The sequence below is a fragment of the Thunnus maccoyii genome, chromosome 18, assembly GCF_910596095.1.
Source record: "Thunnus maccoyii chromosome 18, fThuMac1.1, whole genome shotgun sequence".
In the NCBI taxonomy this organism is placed as follows: Eukaryota; Metazoa; Chordata; class Actinopteri; order Scombriformes; family Scombridae; genus Thunnus; species Thunnus maccoyii.
Genome location: NC_056550.1, coordinates 28199137 through 28214211, shown reverse-complemented (window position 1 = coordinate 28214211; position 15075 = coordinate 28199137). Strand labels below are relative to the sequence as shown.

At 40.6% G+C, this 15075-nt stretch overlaps 1 protein-coding gene across 1 annotated transcript in view; it reads right to left on the bottom strand.

The window, feature by feature from the left end:
* doc2a (double C2-like domains, alpha) overlaps positions 1 to 15075 on the bottom strand; it is a 56182-nt gene that overhangs the window by 13359 nt on the left and 27748 nt on the right. Inside the window, exon 7 of the mRNA XM_042393331.1 lies at positions 2289 to 2509. Coding sequence (XP_042249265.1) covers positions 2289 to 2509 — 221 coding nt within the window. The remainder of the gene's footprint in view (positions 1 to 2288; positions 2510 to 15075) is intronic.

Genomic DNA, 15075 nt, shown 5'->3' with positions numbered 1-15075 from the left:
CTGGTTGTCCTGGAGGGTTCACTGTTTGGTGAGCGTCTGGATTGGACAGCGTGACGAGGGACACTTCGGTCCACTCCAGGAAAAACACACAAAACAAAATTCAATTCATAGACAGCATCATAAGTCTGACTCATAACACAGTGGATAGACTCCCTGCTGAAGGGTCTGTGGATGGTTAAAGGGTGAGATGATAAATACATATATAATTATACCAAATATTTATTATTATAAAATGATTAATTCTTTATTTCTCTTCCCCCCTTTCTCTTTTGACTTTAAAAAAATCCCAAATGAACATTGAAATATACAAAATCCACAGTCCTCCTTCTGTGCAAAAATGTATTTAAAGGTCCATTTGAAGCTGGGAATGTTCTCCAGTGGTCAGATTCTGGGGGATGGTTGCCTCTAACCTCTCTGAGAGGTTTGAGATCAGTGTGCCCCATATGCCCGTTACACTCATTCTAAACGATCTGTCCAATTTGGGTTTGACGCTGATCAAAAGCGAGCGCTATTAGCTGGGCTTACAGCAGCGAAACAATTGATTGCTACGCGCTGGAAGCCTCTCCACTCCCTCTCCTTTCCAGTATGAGTTATAATGTACCTAGAGATCGTGTACCTAGAGCTATCAACAGCCTGAGTACATGGGGTGAAGGAGTCAATGATAGGGATGTGTAATTTGGTCCCTGTGAACCTCAAAATCCTTTTAGGATGATCTTGCTTTTTGTTTTGCTTTCTTCCTCTTTGTTACCATTATTTTTCCTATTAGACACTAATTGTGCACATGTTGTTATTTATCAGGAGAATGGCTGTCTTTCCTAATGCTGAATGTCATGAAACAAATCTCACTAATTAATGAAAGGAACACTTTGATCACAAAAAAAGTTTATCTGAAGCTAACGAGGGAAACACTCCGAGGAAACACAAAGACTGTTAAAAAGACTGTAAATGTGTCAGATATCCACTTGATATGACTAACTCAGACTGCTGAAGCTAAATATAAGCTTCACATCTACTTTTAAATGACTGTGTGGACACACTGTGGATTTTGGCCTCCATTCCATTGAAAGCACATTTGAAGGATCTTTCAATATCCAGTATGAACAGGAGGAATGATTACAGCGAGGAAAACCTCTTTCACTGTTACTATGGACACCTGACTGTTGGTTTAACCAGCCTGGTTGCCAGAATAAAACGTTGGCACTGCAAACCACAGAAACATTGAATATCTACGTTTCAACACGTGAAATACGTAGCATATTAACATTTCTACAAAACGTATCATATGAAAATGTCAACAAAACGTATCATCTCAACATTTCTAAAGTGAAGTAATTCACATGTGATCTATATGAGTTGATTTTTTCTATATAGGAGGAGGAGGATGAGGATGGTTAGTAAGTTTCTTGGCAGCAAGTTGGAAATCAGCAGAGAACACGGTTCGAGACCACCTCGAAACTGAAACCAATGTCTGCTTCCCATTTCAACCGACAAAAGCGAGTGTTTTTAGCGAGACATTAGGACATTTGCAGCTGTTTTTCTGGTGAGAAATCTGGCTTTTTTTAGTGAGACATCGGCCGTTTTTATTGTATTTTTTATTTTATTTCAACCCAAACCGTGATTTTTCCCCTAACCCTAACCAAGTGGTCTTTGTGCCTAAACCTAACCAGCACTTAACCGCAGTGTTGTCACACCATAAAACATCATTATTCAACGGGTAGAAATGTTAATATGCTACGTTTGTAGAAATGTTGATATGATACGTATTTCACGTGTTGAAATGTATATATTCAACATTTCTGTGGTTTGCAGAAACGTTCAATGCCAACGTTTTCTTCTGGCGACTGTGTTGGTTTTAACACACATTGGAAAAGTTGTGAACCTGCCCTTTAATACCAATCTTCCCTGCAAAGGATGCATGTAATTTAATTCAAGACCCTTTGACTAACCATAACCCTCTGTAACAACCAGGTAGCACAAACACACACAAATAGCAGCATTACAACATTATATTGTTGCATAAGTGCTTATGTCAAAAACCCACATGTCCAACATACCAAATAGACCCCTCTACTCAGTTCAATCTCGCAATATATATGAATTTCCTCTCAGTAAAACCATTTATTTGTTGTTCTGGATGATTTCAATACTGAGTCATTTTTGGAAAAAAACCTGTCACACCAGTCCACATCAACTGACATATCTGAGAGTCAAAACACTGGCGGTGTTGCTCTCTAAAACCTGCCGTGATTTTTACCTGTTTTTTGACAATAGTGTATCAGAGTTCTTACATTTTGACATAGGGGTCAGAGAACCCGTTGACGTCCATGGCTGCCAGGTGAGCGCAGCGCTTCACGCCCACACAGAGACCCCCACTGCGACGGCCTTCGCTGCCTCCTCCTCCTCCTCCTCCCTCTGTGTCTTTATCCTCCAAACTGAGCGGAGGCAGGACCTGCAGGGACAGAAGAAGACGGCCTCTCTCCTCCAGGCTGTGGAGCTGCTCGTTCTCCCACTGTGGGCAAAATCAGATTAGCTAGTTAGTTTAGTCAGTTTAGTTTATTCTGATTAATTTAGTCTGATAAGAGTAGTCTGATTGGTTTACTGATATTAGTTGAGCATGATTAGATTAGTCTGATTAGTTTGAACAGATTACTTAAATTGTATTAGTTTAGTAAGATTAGTTTAGTGTAAGTATTCAGATTAGTAAATTGGATTAGTTTAATATAAATTTTGTCTCATTAGTCAGATTATTTTAGTGGATTTGTTTGATTAGTTTAGTAGAATTAGTTTAGTCTGATTAGTTTGGTCTAAGTAGTCAGATTCATTTTGTCAAATTATCTTAAATAGATTACTTTAGTCAGATTAGCCAGATTAGTTTGGTCTCATTAGCCAGATTAGTTTAGTTTGATTAGTTTAATTGATTTTAGTTTAGTTGGATAAGTTTGAAGGTGCGATATATGACATTCAGCTCCGCTAGATGCCGCACTGAGTTAGTTAGTCAGATTAGTTGAGTCAGAAGTGGTCTTGCATTCTGTTAAATTAGGTAAAAAAACAAAGCAACATAAGCTTTTGAGCCATATTAGCAGAGTGACTCTGCGGTTAGAAATGTCCGTCAGTCCAACACTTTGGTTGCATCTGGAATATCTCAACAACTATTGGATGAATTGTCATAAAATTTCCTCCCCTGTGTTTCTTGTTGGTCACCTGTTTGTTCTCTCTCTCTGTTTCCCTCTTGTTGCCAATCAAGCTGCACACCTTCAACCCATCCACTAATCAACCTCCTGCAGTATATATACCTCGGCTCTACACTCGGGTCTTTGCAAGATCGTTCAGTTTGCCAATGTGGTACAAATGTTACAGTCAGGTTTAAATCCCTAATTAGTATATCTCTCATGTTTGCCTGAACTCTGTTATGACTTTGTGTTTGCCTGTGCCTCAGGTCCATTATTCCCCTTTGGTATCTGTCTGCCTGCCTCGCCCAACATCTTGCCAGCTCGCCTTCAGCCAACAGCTCAGCTATCTCTGCCTGTCTTGCTCCACTGTTATTCTGGCTCAGCTCTTCAAACCTCCATCTCTACAACTTCTCAATAAAACTGCATTTGAGCTTTGCAAGCCATGTGTCTGAGTCCTGCTATTGTTTCCAAAATTAGCTTAAACCTCACATTTTCATCTATGGCCTCCAAAAGTTTAAAACTTCCACTTGTCCACATCAGTTTATGACAGCATACCTCTGAAACTAATGACCCAAGGTTAAGATTAATGTGAACATTAGCAGACCTCTGAGGATGAACCTGTCCAACTCCAAATGTTTGGACATTCAAGGGGTTTTCTTCTGGCACCGACAAGATGTCAACATTACACAGATGATATCTCATATTCTACTTAACTCATTCTACTATCTTAGAACATGGACAGAAAACTAGAGTATCGCATTTTAGATCAAGAAACTTTTTACAAGAAAGGGCAAAATCAAGGTGCACTGCTTCATCAAAGTTATAACTGTTAATAAAATAATGTCTTAATGTTTAGTATCCAAGGTTTTTTATGTTTTTTCTGATGCTTTTTGTTTGTTTCAGTTTGATGTCATCTGGGTTTTCAGCTGCTTTGTGCTTTTGCTTCAAGCACTTTAAATTGAAAATATTCCAGCATTTTACATGTATTCATCAGTGTCACTCCCACCAGTTAGGATGCTCACAGATACAAAACCCACAGTCACTGAAGAATCACTCTGCCAGCAGGTTCATTTTTTGTTTTGTGAAAAAGAAGCAAGATGAACACTGATCCTCTCTGGATATTTTGGTATTTGTTTTCCGGTTCTTCAAACACTCTCTCTCTGAAGGTTTGTGTGAATGTCAGCCATTTTTTTGTGATTAAACTATCCTCTACATCTGTGCTAGCAGTAGGTGAAAGACAGTGTGTGGATGACCAAGATGTTCTGCTGTAGTTTTGACATCTCAAATTAAACTGTACTTACTGCTTGGACATTTGTCTGAGTTTAGGAAGATGCAATTGAGTGAAGCGATTATCTCTTGTTCTTCAGCTTCCTGTCTGGCTTGTTGTGTTTGTTTGTTTGTTCCTTAATTTGCTTCTTCAAGGTACCAAAGTTGAGTTGTGAGGCGGCAGAGATATACAAATTACATTATTTTCCCATTTACGTTGTGTTGGCAAATGTAATCGCTGCCCACATTATGTTCACAGCAAACGGGAAGCTCTGGGTCTGAAGTGAAGCCAATGTGGAAGTGCCTTAAACCTGCATTCTCTTTAATGGCCAGCAGGGGGCGACTCCACTGGCTGCAAAAAGACATCTGATTGTATAGAAGTCTATGAGAAAATGACTCTACTTCTCACTTGATTTATTACCTCAGTAAACAGTTTCCTGTGGTCTCAAATTAGTTAGTATCAAGTTTTCCTCAATACAGCATGATGTTCATCTAGTAAATTACGGCTCCATTTAGAGTAAAATAGACGATAAAGCAGCGTATGCTTTGGGGCTACATTGTGATTGGCAAGTTTGTACCATGGTAACCCAGATTCACAGACTATAGGTGTAGCTGCTGTTATTTCACAGTGTGTTTTCAGTTCATGAAAGTTAATTATAACATTTTGTTCGGCGTTTGGTTGATAGAAGACCCTCTAAGGAGTCGGATGTTCAGTTTCTCCGGTGAGTACATTTTGTTTTAATGGTTTTAGGCCTGTTTTTCCCTAGCAGAAATTAGCATTAGCATTATCACTGTTAACCATATATTGTAAATACACTAGGCTAACCAAGCTAGCAGCTAGCGCTATGGTCAGCTCCACCCTTTCGTCAAAATATGGTCACTGAGACAAACTAAGTTTGTTTTAACGACCAAAGATTTCATCATGTTTCCATTTGCATCAAAAACACAGCTTTAAGAAGATGAAACAGTTCAGTACTGATGCTGCCAATTGGAAAAAGACAAGACAAAGAAGAGGTAATTCATCATTCAGTTGCTGTGTTACCTGTAAAAGCAGTGTTCAGGTAGAGCTGAAATGCATGAATGAAAGTGTCATCCATGACTGGATAATGTACAGTAGGTATTGCTATATTTCTGTGTTTAGCTTCATCTGGAAATTGCAGCAGCTGGTGGGAGTGGAGCCTCATGAGTGCATCTATAATCCCATTCTCTCCTGATGAGCTGCAAATTTAATTTCACCCCAAAAAGTTCCCACACAAAAATCATTTAGCTGAGAAGATCAGAACAGAAGGTCACACACTCACACACACCACCTGTACTACTGATAGTGTTCATTAAAACTCATCTCACCGCAAGTCTTTGATTTGATCTTTGTGGTCGTGACACAGCAGAGAGTGAGAGGATCGATTATTTAATCCTCCACCTTTGTCTCTCTCTCTCTCACGCCTCCCGCAGTGAGGTTTCCTGTCTTATTAGACTCTCTCTCTCACTAACTCACTCCATCACACCACCAGTCCTCATTACAGATTGTCTGAGCTCACAGTTTACCAACTGCACCTCCTCCACACTCCCACCTTCCATTACACCGCAAAAAAAGACCTCTAAGGTTTCTTTTTCACCTGTTTGAACAGGAAAAAGAGAGGACATTACTGAAATTGAATTCAATTAATTTTTATTAAGTGCTACCTACAAATTCTGTTGAGCTCCAGAGAGCTGCTTCCAACTGTCCTGCACAATAAAACTGTTGCTAAGAAAAGATAAAAAGGTCAGAAAATGAGCAGATCGATGGCTTTTAGTGGGAGTCAGCACAGCTTGGCAGGATTTCTCTCCCGCCTCCTCCGATTGGTGGGAAAAGCACTTTGTAGATGAACCCTGCACTGACAGCTCCGCTACAGCAGCAACATTTACGAAGCCAACCTCTCTGAAGAGAAATGAAATGAAATAACGCATCAGTCCAACCCTTGATATCTGCTCCAATCCACACTTCAATAAACATGTTCTCCCACTGGAGCACGTGTCATCAGGCTGCAGGTTCATCTGTTCCAGGTGAGTACCGATGGGCAGCCGGTGCACGGTTACTCCATCAGAGTGAAAGCTCTGTCCTTGTTTGAGTGACAGAATAAAGAGCTGAGCTGCAGAGTTCATCCAGATGTCTGGTTTAACAGACAACTGGCCTCGCAGGAAGTCTGAATGTTTTCCAAGAGACTGAAAAATGTCAGTCTTTGTTGAAATGCCAAAACTGACCTGCAGTCCGCTGGAAATCTGCAAGCTGTGTTTCTATAGTGAGCAAAGAACTGAGATTTCTGAGTTTTCAGACAATTTGAGTTTTACATTTTAGCACAGACGATGACAAGTTGTCTAATTTAGCTTTTCTGTATTGTTCAACAAATCTCATGTTTGGATCCAAACCAACAATGAACTGATCTTCTAACAAGTATTGTGTTTATATTCAAAGCCTGATATATCTTATTCCTCCGTTGTCGTCCAAAAACTATTAAAAACACATCAGTGAGTCACACTGCTGCACTGGGTAACATGTTCCTTCATCATGAAGAGTTTGGTCACGTTAGTTTGTTTAGAAACGGCTCCAAAGACTAATAACAGCAATTATGTTTTCTGTCTTTGGAGAGTAGTTCTGTGTAAGGCAGACGCCACTGAGCATGTGCAGGAACATGGTTCTGTTTACTAATTCACTAGCTCGTTGTGCTGCATATCACAACCTCTGGACTTTATACTAAAGTTCTTTACAATGTAAATTGTAGCAGCCTCTGTCTGAAACAGGCCGTTTTAGCTCCTGTCTCTTTAAGGCCCGCCTCCTGATGAGCCCACTCTGTTCTGATTGGTCAGCTTCAGGAAGCTTCCTCCGGCTCCGGAGGCTACGTAAACAAACTATAGTAGCAGGATTTCACTTCTTTTTCTCCTTCTTTACTCCAAATGTCAACTTCTCAAATCCATCCGTACATGTTGGAGCTGAATCACATCTGAAATATGAGAGTGAACAATGTGAACAACCTCAGCAACGTGAATGATCTGACATCATCACGAGGAGGAAGTAGAGGAAACTTTGCAAACGAAGCATTCAGAGCAGGTTGAAGCCCTGACTTTTGACTTGCAGGCAGCATTTCTACACACGTTCACCTCAAGTTTTGGAACTTTGACCATGTTTAACATTTGACATCAGAACAGGATATAAATGACAGAAAACCATACGAAGCAGAATATGGCCCATTTAAGTTTTTGCATATAGTATACTGCGGTGGCTCCAAAGGACAAAAGCACAAACAAAAGCAAAAGCACAAACATTAAGGAAATGCCCTCCAAATCCAAAAATACTATAAACTGTAAACATTAACAGAAATGCAACAAATACTAAAACACACAAATTGATTTCCTTAATGTTTGTGCTTTTGGATGTGCTTTTTCCTCAGGAGCCACCATAGAATATCTAGGAATGCTATCTAGGAATAGCATTTTTGGGATATGAGGTTGGGGGAATGTCCTTGGACACATTCACCAGTGTAAATTATGATAAATAATAAACTAATAAACTAAGAGCAGAGCAAGCATTGAATGATAATTAGAGTGCTCTGTGATGACACAGAGGGGCCCCAAACAACTATAGATTTATTATGATGTTTAGATATGAAACATAAAATTATGTTACAATTCTAACTCATTATACCCCAAAGCACTTTAAAAAAAACACACACACACCTGTGACTCTCCCACGCACATATTGGACTATTCCATCACTAGAGGAGCAGCTGCGACTGTTGTGCGTCTCTCAACAAATTGCTAAGGATGCAGAAACTCCTGCTTAAGGTAACTTGCAATTCAGTGAAACGGCACTATCACAGTGTGCATTTCAAAAGAACCCCCCCCCCCCCCCCCCCAAACTCTCATGAAAATAGGCAAAGAGAATGATGATAATATAAGAAAAACTGCATTCAAGGAAGAGGGAGAGTTAACTAGTTAGCCTATAAGAAAGGAGAAGTGCTTTCAGGACAGAAAGAGAGAGGAGTGCAGCAGCCTGCTGGTCCCAGTGATGGAAGAAGATCCTTAAATAAATTTAGGTACATTGTGCTAATAATATTTCTGCACTTTAACCTGAGTACATTTTTGAATGCTGGACTATAACTGTTAACATACTATGTTTAGTGTGGTATTAATTGTTTAAAGTTTTGAGAACTTCATCTACCACCACCGATACCAACGTTTTCAATTAGAGAAAGGGTGGAGATAAGGCCCAAAGGAGGCCCCATGACTGAGTTCGCCTAGGGTCCCCAAATCAATAAATCTGCCCCTGTGCTGAAAAAATCAGGTTGAAGGCACTGTATTGAGAACTAGAGATACATTTCTAATCAGCAGGAAATTAGTGAAAGTGAAAAAAAGCGGACCAAAGAGAGACCTGCTGTTTGTTTTCAGGTTTGTGTTTTACAGCTGGCACACACAAACAAAAGCCTGAAGGTGAGTCACTAAGTAAAGCTCCTGTTTGTCACCACGCTGAGGTCAATTGGCTGGAAACATCGGCAGGATTTCATAGACACTAAAACACCTCCCCTGCCTCCGTCTTTGTTAAAACACCTGTACGACTGCTGAGGTGAAGCAGGTGGCTAACGAGCTCACGCCGGGTTACGGAACACAGACAAACCAACAAGAGGCTTAGCCCGGCCTGCGTAAGCACATGCTGCATGACTCTAAACAAATCATTAAAAGTGTCTAATTGGACCCTGAAGTCTCATTTTCTGCAAACAAGTGACAGACATGTCGTCAATGGAAGACAAATACGCACAAAACACCAGAGACAGGTGATGGACACAGCTTTAAAGTCATCGTATAGCACCTGGTGGGCAACTGTTGCCTTGGTAACCAGTTTATTTTTATGTCAAAAAAGTCTTGGCAAACAGTAGCTTAAACCCCATTCAGACAGGATGAACATCACAGGGGAGATTAAATATTTTCTGTGATCCTCAGTAATTGAACTCAGTAATCGAACACTCTTTAACCATCAGGAAACGACCGCATCTGGTCTGTAGTAGACATGGATATTGAGCAGCATAAGAAAGCTCCCCAGGGGGGCGCCGGAGAGTCGAAGGCAAGGCAAAAATACTGCCAGAGGCAAAGAGTCAAAAATCATCTTTCTTCCCAGGGATATAATTATCTCTGATGTCCATCACCAATAAACCTCCATAAATCCACTTAAAAATCAGAGAAAAAAGAGGCTGCAGAACCTGCCTGAGAATCATCACATTTCTAAGTTTTCTTCAGTATCAAAGTAATCTAGTGATAGTTGTCTGTACATCATGTTACACTGCAAACAGGAGCTGCTAACAGCTGATTCAACAGACTTTTAATTGCGCCGGTATGTAAACAAATATGCTAAAAAGCAGAGCTGAGGTTGTAGCCGACCACTACATTAAATTCATGGCAATGTTAAACTTCCTGCTTACATCCCCCTGGTACATCTGCCCCTGCTGCTTCACCTGCTACTCCCCCAGTGGCTCTCTCTCCTAGTGTGTCTGAGTGTGTGATTGTTTGAGTGGAGACAAGTGTGCCGGAGTTAGAACAGAGCACCCACCAGACTTCTACAAAGACTCCAGCCCCAGCTCCAGCCTCAGCCACAGCCTTAGCCTCACCCACAGCCCCAGCCTCACCCCCAGCCTTAGCCTTAGCCCTAGCCTCACCCCCAGCCTTAGCCTTAGCCCTAGCCTCACCCCCAGCCTTAGCCTCAGCCTCACCCACAGCCCTTGCCTCACCCCCAGCCTTAGCCTCAGCCTTAGCCTCACCCCCAGCCTTAGCCTTAGCCCTAGCCTCACCCCCAGCCTTAGCCTTAGCCCTAGCCTCACCCCCAGCCTTAGCCTCAGCCTCACCCACAGCCCTTGCCTCACCCCCAGCCTTAGCCACAGCCCCAGCCTCCCCCCCAGCCTTAGCCTCACCCCAGCCTTAGCCACAGCCCTAGTGCAACCAGAATTTTTTTTGGCATTTTTCCTTAAAAAAAAAGACTGAAATGATTATTCGATTATCAAAATAGTTACAGATTAATTGATTAATCACTGCAGCTCCAAAATAAGAGCTACAAAGGGGTCTGAAAAGAGAACAGATCTGCTGATGGTTTTATTTTTTTCTGTCATCATATTGGTTCCCAGATTGGCTTATATAATGGTGTTAGCATGTTTCTATGTGTCAGATTCACAAAAACATTTTTTAGCTGCCTTAATTTTCACACAAAAGAACATAATGTCTAATAGAAAAAAAAGTAGAGGGAAACGCTAAGAGTCATCACACAGGGAAATGGTGAGTAGTAGTCTTTTGAATGGAAGTGAAAGACAGTGACAGATAACAGAATATCCTGTCCTGTTTTGAAGTCTGGTGAGATGAACACGAGGTGATTCTCTAACCTGCGAGACTTCAGAGACTCCCAGAGGTCTTTAAGAGGTCCAAGAGTCGATCAGAAAAATGAGAAGCAGTTTCATCTCATGACAATTTAATTCACTGGGAATGATCCCGGTTAGAGAGCATATAATAAGGACTAATTCAGATAATAGGTTTCACTCCACTCTAACATTATTATCTGCCCACATGGAGTGTAGGTAGTCTGATAAGATGAACAGCCTTTCTGAGGTTCTCTGAGATGAAAATGAGGATCTGAAATAGACACAGACTCTGTGTTTATGCCACATCTCTACACTTTGTCCCAGTTCAACCAAACATGGCTCACGTTTCCTCTAAAATACAGTGCATATGTGTTAAAAGGGACATAATCTGCACATCTACAGTTCTATATTTATATTCTGGGGCTCTACTGGAATATCTTTGCATGATTTCCAGTTAAAAACTCCTTATTTATCTTCTACTGGTCCTTTATGCAGCCCCTCAGTTCAGCCTCTGCCTGAAACAGGCCGTTTTAGCTCCTGTCTCTTTAAGGCCTCTGCCACTCCCCGCCTCCTACCATAGACCCATTTTTGTCTTTTTTAGGCGGGGAAAGGGGATATTAGGGGGCGATAGCAGGTCAATAGTATATGCCACATAGAAGTGGTGATACATCATCTGAAAGCCGGGAACCTGAAGATTAATTTGAAACATTATGATGGAAGTATATGATGGCCATATAGTAGTTGTTGCACCAATTTTTGGGTTGATATCATTTGTTACACAGATTTGGTGCAAAATGTAACATTTTGACCACTCAAGAATTGATAAAAGTGGTCAGAAATCCCTCCAAAAGACGCCAAGACACCAAGACCCTGAGGAACATCAGAGAAAAATTCATGCTGTGATTTGGTATCAAAACTTTTTGACATTTGGTGGATGGCAAGCACATATATATATGTATATATAAAAAACTGATGTCAGCTTGTCAGCAAGGTGAAAAATAACGTTGAAATGAAGCGTTCAGAGACTTCTGACTTACAGGCAGAATTTCTACATACGTTCACTACCAAGTTTTGGAACTTTGACCATGTTTAACATCCGACATCAGAACAGGATATAAATACCAGAAAACCACAAAAAGCATAACATGGCCTCTTTAACTAGTCCAGCATTTGGGGAAATATGCTTATTCTCTTTCCTTTCCAGGGATGGATAAAAAATATATCTGCTGCCTTTATGTCTATGTGCTAGCTATGAAACTAAAGCCAGGAGATGGTTAGCTTTCTTAAGCTTGTCGTAATTTACCATCAGGGCCACAAAACTTTTCATCAACACAACTTTTCAATTTAATGTGGAACTTACAAAGACAGATAATTGAGCTGCTGTTCATTGAATCTGAACAAAGTGCTGCTAAATAAGACCTGTCGCCAGACTGTTTTGACACCTGGAGTTTTCTGAATATTGGTGGGGAGGAAATTAGTGGTGCGGAAGGTATTTGTTTGGTAAATTTTGGAGTGTGTCCAAACTTTTGACTGGTATATACTGTATATATCGCATGAGACCAAATACATAATTTCCAGCTGTGCCAGGTTTATTCCATTTTACCAGCACTAAACCTCAAATCAGTCCTTAAGTATATAAGCAGAGACTAAATCTGGCTGTTTAGCTCCTAAAAAAGGGACATAAATCCTCAGCAAATCTCTAAAGAGTCTACAGTCATGCTCACAGCTCTGTGAGGCTGAGATAAATGCTACTGTAACATCAGCATGCTAACACAATAATAATGCTAGCATGATGATGTTAGCAGGTGTAATGTTTACCATGTTCACCATGTTGGTTTAGCCTGTTAGCATGCATTTGCTAATTAGCAGTAAACACAAGGTACAGCTGAGACTGATGGGAATTTCATTAGTTTTGCAGGTATTTGATCATAAACCAAAGTTTTGGACAAATTAAATGTTGACCAAATGGTGATGCTATATGAAAAGTCAGGCGATCACCAAAGTCAGTAGGATTCATCCTCTGAGGAACATGAATATCTCAACAAAATGAATAGCTTTAAGATATTTCAGTCTGGTGGACTGATCAACAGACTGACTGATCGACAGACGTCATCACTAGCGCCGCTAGCAAGACTAAAAATGACAGTTTGTGGTTTTATGGAGGTTATGATTATGTGTCAAGAAACCACAAACTGTGTTTTTTACATTTTTGTTTGTGTACGCTTAAACAAACCAGATATCATGTGTCAATAAGTGACTTTAGTGCATTTTCAGACCAATGTAGTTTAGTCTGGGTGAATGGGACTCTTGTTGGTTTTCCTCCTCGTTGCGATTCATTTGTGCAGATCTGAACACAGCAATCGTACTCGGACCAAATAAACTGCACAGAGACCCTTTAGAGGAAGTGGTCTCTGTGATCCGACCTCCATCTGACTGACTACAAGGCTGCAAGTTTGACTAACAACCAAGTACATTGTCTTCTTGATATTTGGGCAGGCAAGACTTTGTTCAGGACCTACTTCCTGTGATTAAGTTCTCACTCCTGCCCCAGACACATCTGACCAATGAGAGGAGAACATTCTCATCTGGCTTAGCGATGCGATTTGGTCTTTCTGTGTGAAAATAAACTGAACCAAACCACCATCAGTGTAGAACAAACACACTAAATTGTTAAAAACAGCCTAAAAGATTTTTCCATTCATGACATGTTGTGTATCTGATGAAAACCTCCAGGTGTATTGACTCTTCCTGCCTGTTATTTGAACCCTGAGCTCAAAGACTTTAGCTTCTTTCTTCTCCTGTTTCCACCTAATCCCTCCTAAACCGTCATCACAGCCTCAGTGTGACCTCCAGGAATGTTGCAGCGAAAACTGTGAGACACTTGAAGGACTTTAAATCCTCCAGGCAGGTCGTAAAGGGTGCTGGACTGAGCTGTGATGTGGCTTCACACCTTGAAGTCTAGCAGGGCGATTTCACCGGCTGTATTTTCACTCTTTCTCACAGAAATATTCAGGGATTACATCAACACGTGTAACCTGTGGTGTAGATAGAAGAGCTGTAGGTTCAGAAATATCATTTTGGAACTTTTTTGAATGAAAATCTATAATTTTAGCAACAAATGCTCTCCCTGTAGGCATGAAAGGTGGCTGTTTAAACTTGGTAGGTTTGTCCTTTACAGAGAACAGCGACTCAGTTCCGCTTGGATTCATCCTGTTTTCCAATACTGATAGATTTTCATACAAAATGTCCATAAAAAAGGTTAACTGTAACTAAACTAAAAGTGCTGGTGGTTGAAAATTTCACCTGAACTTTAGCATTACTTTAGATAACTGAACTTAGAAAAAACATTTCTAAATTCAATTACCTCATAATAAAGTAATTAAAGCAACATTTCCTCCTTCTACCTCATTGAAACATCCAGAATATGCAACTATATTTAATTTCTAAAGTTTTCTTGCTTTGATTAATAAAAATAATTTTGATAATAATGTCTGAATCACCAGATGTCTCCTGCTTCACTATAAAGTTCATTCTCAGTGTTTGTGCGCTGGAGGCTTCAAGTTTCCACATCACACTTGTGTAAGATGAATACTGGGCCACGATTGGCTCCAGACTATTGTGATGTCACAAATCCTGCTTGTAGGTACACGTGTTAAATTGAGATTTAATGTGAACTTATTTTTAAAGAAACCAGAGCTTTAATTATAAAAATAAACCTTTTCAAAAAAACAAATGAAAATAAATTTGCAACAAATTAATGAACAGGATCTTAAACTGGTGGTCTGGGGCCACGGGAGGGTCCAGGAGCAGCAGGAGCAGCAGTGTGCTCGTTATGGATCGTGCGCTTTCGCTTTACGCACGAGCAGATCAGTTTCCTCTGCAGAGAAGCTTCCTTCTGGCAAATGTGCCATTATAATAGCAATGCACCAAGGTAGAACGTAGAACGTAGAAGATCATGGGCCTGGAGGGATAGCTCAGGGCTTCTGCCCTTTTCTATCCATAGTAGGTGGATCTTGTATCCTTTTGGTCTTGGTCGGCGGAGGAGAGGCAGAAGGATGTGGGGGGACTCATGAGGTTTCAGGACACATGTGGGACAAGGCACAAACAAAGCAAAACAAAACAAAGAAAGAAAAAAAAACAAAAACAAAAAAAACTTGTGTTTGGTGTGTTTTACTTACATTTATGTATGTGTGTGCATGTGGGTGATTTTAAGATATTAAGCAGCAGAGGTGGAATAATATTCTGTGTATCCAGGTTTGGTTAGTAGG